The sequence below is a fragment of the Galeopterus variegatus genome, unplaced genomic scaffold, assembly GCF_000696425.1.
Source record: "Galeopterus variegatus unplaced genomic scaffold, G_variegatus-3.0.2 Scaffold1268, whole genome shotgun sequence".
Taxonomy (NCBI): Eukaryota; Metazoa; Chordata; class Mammalia; order Dermoptera; family Cynocephalidae; genus Galeopterus; species Galeopterus variegatus.
The window spans coordinates 201258-205066 of record NW_007727379.1 but is presented as its reverse complement, the minus strand read 5'-3'; the positions used below and the strand labels follow the sequence as shown (position 1 = coordinate 205066).

Here is a 3809-nt window from a genome sequence, read left to right as displayed (position 1 = left end):
ATAGGGAAGAAGAAAGATACAGAAGAAGTCAGAGGGGCCTCTAAGTTTTGTTTGTTTGTTTAATAAGATCCATTTGAACATGCTCACAGCCCAAAAAGAAGTCAAGGGAAGGAATAGGAAAAAACTAAAAATACAGAAGAGAGAATGAAGATACAACAAAGAATGCAGGAATGATGGTCTTGTGAAGACATAACGGGTCAGGGGTCTAGGTGGAGGAATAATACTGAAGGGCCCTTAGTCTGAGAAGGGCCATTTTGGCGGTACCTAGGACAAAGTAGAAAATTTCAGTTAGCCATTAACTTGGGAACTGGTAATCATCAACTCCTTAAAGTTAGCAGAGGAAATGAGAAACTGAACATACGTCTGAAACTGCCAGGAGATGAAATCATGCCTCACAAGTACCCTTCTCAAAAGTTTATTTCTATTTGTCTCCCATTACACCCTCTTATGTTGATTTACTTTAGATGTTGTGCACCTATAATTAAGGATTGAAACTAAGTTCTCTTGTTTTTCTTACCTCTCTAAATCAACTGCAAACAAAGGAATTCCACGAGAAAGGCACAGCACTCTTGCTATTAACTCACCTTCTTGCTTAAAGGAAAATTGCATCCACATTAGTTAGAGATACGAGTCAGGTGTTTTTATGTTCCAGTGATGCCCGACTGAGGTTATTGTCTTTGAGCTCTCCTTAGGAGATAAGGACTCCAACTGGTTTGAAACTGACCAGCTCACCAACTGCAGGCTCCATGACACCAAAGCACCTAGTCCATCATGGGACCCTGACATCTGACTCAGACCCCCTGCTGATCCCATGATCAGCCACCCCGTTTGCCTACAGGACAAAACCCATACTTCACCTTCCCACATCTTCCCCTTCATAAACCCTAGAACAGGCATCAGAAGGTGGGATGATTTTAGCTTGGTCATCCCCCAGATGATGGTTATCTAAATAAACCTTCCAATCCTTGCACCAACTTTTGGACTTTTGAGTCATTTGTTTAGTGCAAGAGGGCAAACTGAGCCTGGCTGCCAGTAGCCATACTTTTCACAGAAGAAGAGACAAGAAAGCAAGAAGGAACTAATATAGGTGTATATAAAATCTGTAGGTGTAGGAGTTGAAAAATGTGTACCCCATGGCTTCCATATACTCTCTGAAGTAGAAGGAATACCCTCTGAGAGACAGGCTGAGGTCTCGTGGGGACTTGGAATTGTCAATGAGGGTACAGGACAGGAAAAGATAACCAAGCTGCTCTGAGGGTTCAGCTAAAGGTGGAAATCTTAAACTTTTGTTGATACTCACCTATGCATTTGTGGAATTTTCTCTAGCCAACCAAGCATAGGACTGGAGAACACAGAGACTCATCCAAGGCTGGGAATTCTAGGTTATATGCTACAGAAGGACAGAGGATTGGGAAGTTAAGAATAGCAGGAAGAGAGTAGTGTATCATGGTGTCCAGATGGCAGGGGAAATTAGTGAAAGCCTCAGATTGGTGATAGGTTGGGATAGGAAGAAGCTGAATGACAAAAGGTCTTAATGAATTCAAAGACCTGTGATGATCCAGGAACTGATAAAATGAAGGGAGTTATGATCATATAATGGTGCGTTAGAGTTTTAGAAAGTTCAGAGAACAACATCTGCTGATGCTGAGGTCCACAATGGATGGAGGTCATTGAATGTAGGCGATGGTGAAAGAAATTGGAGAGATGGAGAGTCTGTGAGTTGTGGCTCAAGGGACTGCCTCATTACTCTCCAAATCACCTCTATTGTGATTCTAGATATTTTTAATGTGAGACACCACTTTTAAGAGAGGTTCTCGAATTACTTCTACAAATAACTAATCTTATCATAGGCAAAGATTTTACTAGTTTAATTTTCTGAAAATAACTGTATTTTCAAGTTCATAGTGGGGGGATTTCACCGCCATTCTCTCTCCCACCATGAGAGGCCCCTGCAGGTAGATTTGCTGTTTATCTCATTTTGGTTTCCAAGCCACAACACCCTCACTATTTTACTGTACTTTTTCTTGTCCAAACGACTTGCTGACCCAACCAATTTATAAATTCCTAAATTTTATTTCCATCCCTCTCAGAGCTATAACTGTTATGTACATAATTGGTACTTAAATATCTTTGAATGCTTGGCTGAATGAACAAATGTTAGACAAGATTTTATTGTTGGCAGATGTGATGGAAAAGGATTCATAGAGGAACATAGAGATTTTAAAAGATAGAAGGGTCCTAAAAAAATAGAAGTTTAATTTACCCGCCTCATTTTAAATATGAGGAAACTAAGGGTCAAAAAGGTGACTTGACTTGTACATGGTCACACAGCTAGTTTGAAAAGCTTTCAAAAAGCTGAAGGTGGTGATGAATCTTGTATCGTGTCCCATATTCAAAGTTGGTGTCCCAACTCTCTCATCTGAGATAATTTTTGTATAATCTAAAACCATAGATCAATATAATTTTCACCCCAAACTAGTGATTTCAGTGAAAATTAATAAAAATAAATCAATTTTAAAAATTAATGAAAACATAGTCAGCTGGTGGGATTTCCTCATTTCATTTTCATTGACAACAGACCACTGAGTCAGCAAAGACCTTGATCACAGACTCCTGTTTCTCTGCCCTTTCTATGACCAGAATAAAATGAAACTTACTTCTCCAGGAAGGCCACACAGGCTTTCTGCCCATAGATCTGTGCAATCCTTTTGGGTGTGTCTCCGAAGAAGTCAGGGGTGTCAATGGCAGCATGCAACGCGTGGAGAGTTTTGAGGACATTCAGATGGCCTGACTCAGCCGCAAAATGAGCTGGGGTCCAGCCCACATCGGTCACCAGGCAGGGCCTGGCTCCATATTCTATCAGCAGGTGCATCACCCCCATGTGTCCTTAGAGATACCCAGAAGAAACAAGATGAGGCTAAGATAAAAATGTCCCTGAGAGCCTGAGGCCAGAGCCAGCCTAGATCACACAGAAGAGGGCAGGTGCTTCTAGGTTCCTAGTATCATCCCCTCCTCCCTTCTCTCTCTCTTCTTACCAGGGACTCAGTGCTCACCCTCACCCCATGAACCTTGTACCTCACCCAGGGCCTGAGACCTGCAAGAATTCCTTTTACTCCTTCCAGGACATTCCCTCCCCTGTCCATCGCCCCAGGCCCAGCCTGAGAATCCTGCTTTCTCTCCCAGGTCACACTGTACCTACCTATGTGAGCATTCTAAGCTTCACTTTGCTTTCGGCAGTCTCAATTTTGATTTCAAAAACAAACATTTTAAGTGCCACTTACATTATAGCTGACAGAGGTAAGGGCACAGGCTTTCTGGTCAGACAGATGTGGGTTTATATCCCGAAAATACCTCTTCCTAACAAGTAGCACCTTGGGAAAGAAACGAATGTCTGAGCCTGAGTTTCCTCCTCACTTGTAAATTAAGGATATTACTGCTTATCTCATTGAATTCTTGTGGCGTGAAAGTGAGACCACAGGCATAAAGTACATGGCACTGTACCCAGCATATAGCAAATGTTCGCAAAAAGGTGCTTTAGTAGAGCTACCATCACTTTGTGCTTAAGATTTCTACAAAAATATCTTAACTAATTTCTCTGCAGCCAGTCTTGCTTCCTGCCAACCTATTCCCCACACAGGAGTCAAAATGGATTTTCAAAAAGCAAAGTTGACTATAGCCCATTCTTACTTAATATTCTTCTATGGTGGTCTATTGTCAAAGTCCCTGGCACGTCCATTGGCTGAGTTTTTGCCACTATCCTCCTCCAATTCTATAACTGAGCTGTGTTCAGCATGGGTGATGCAGTGATG

General features: G+C 41.9%; 1 protein-coding gene across 1 annotated transcript in view; it reads right to left on the bottom strand.

Moving 5' to 3' along the window:
- The window catches only part of ANKRD66 (ankyrin repeat domain 66), a 7802-nt gene that overhangs the window by 3251 nt on the left and 742 nt on the right, over window positions 1-3809 (bottom strand). Inside the window, exon 2 of the mRNA XM_008575969.1 lies at window positions 2658-2886. Coding sequence (XP_008574191.1) covers window positions 2658-2886 — 229 coding nt within the window. The remainder of the gene's footprint in view (window positions 1-2657; window positions 2887-3809) is intronic.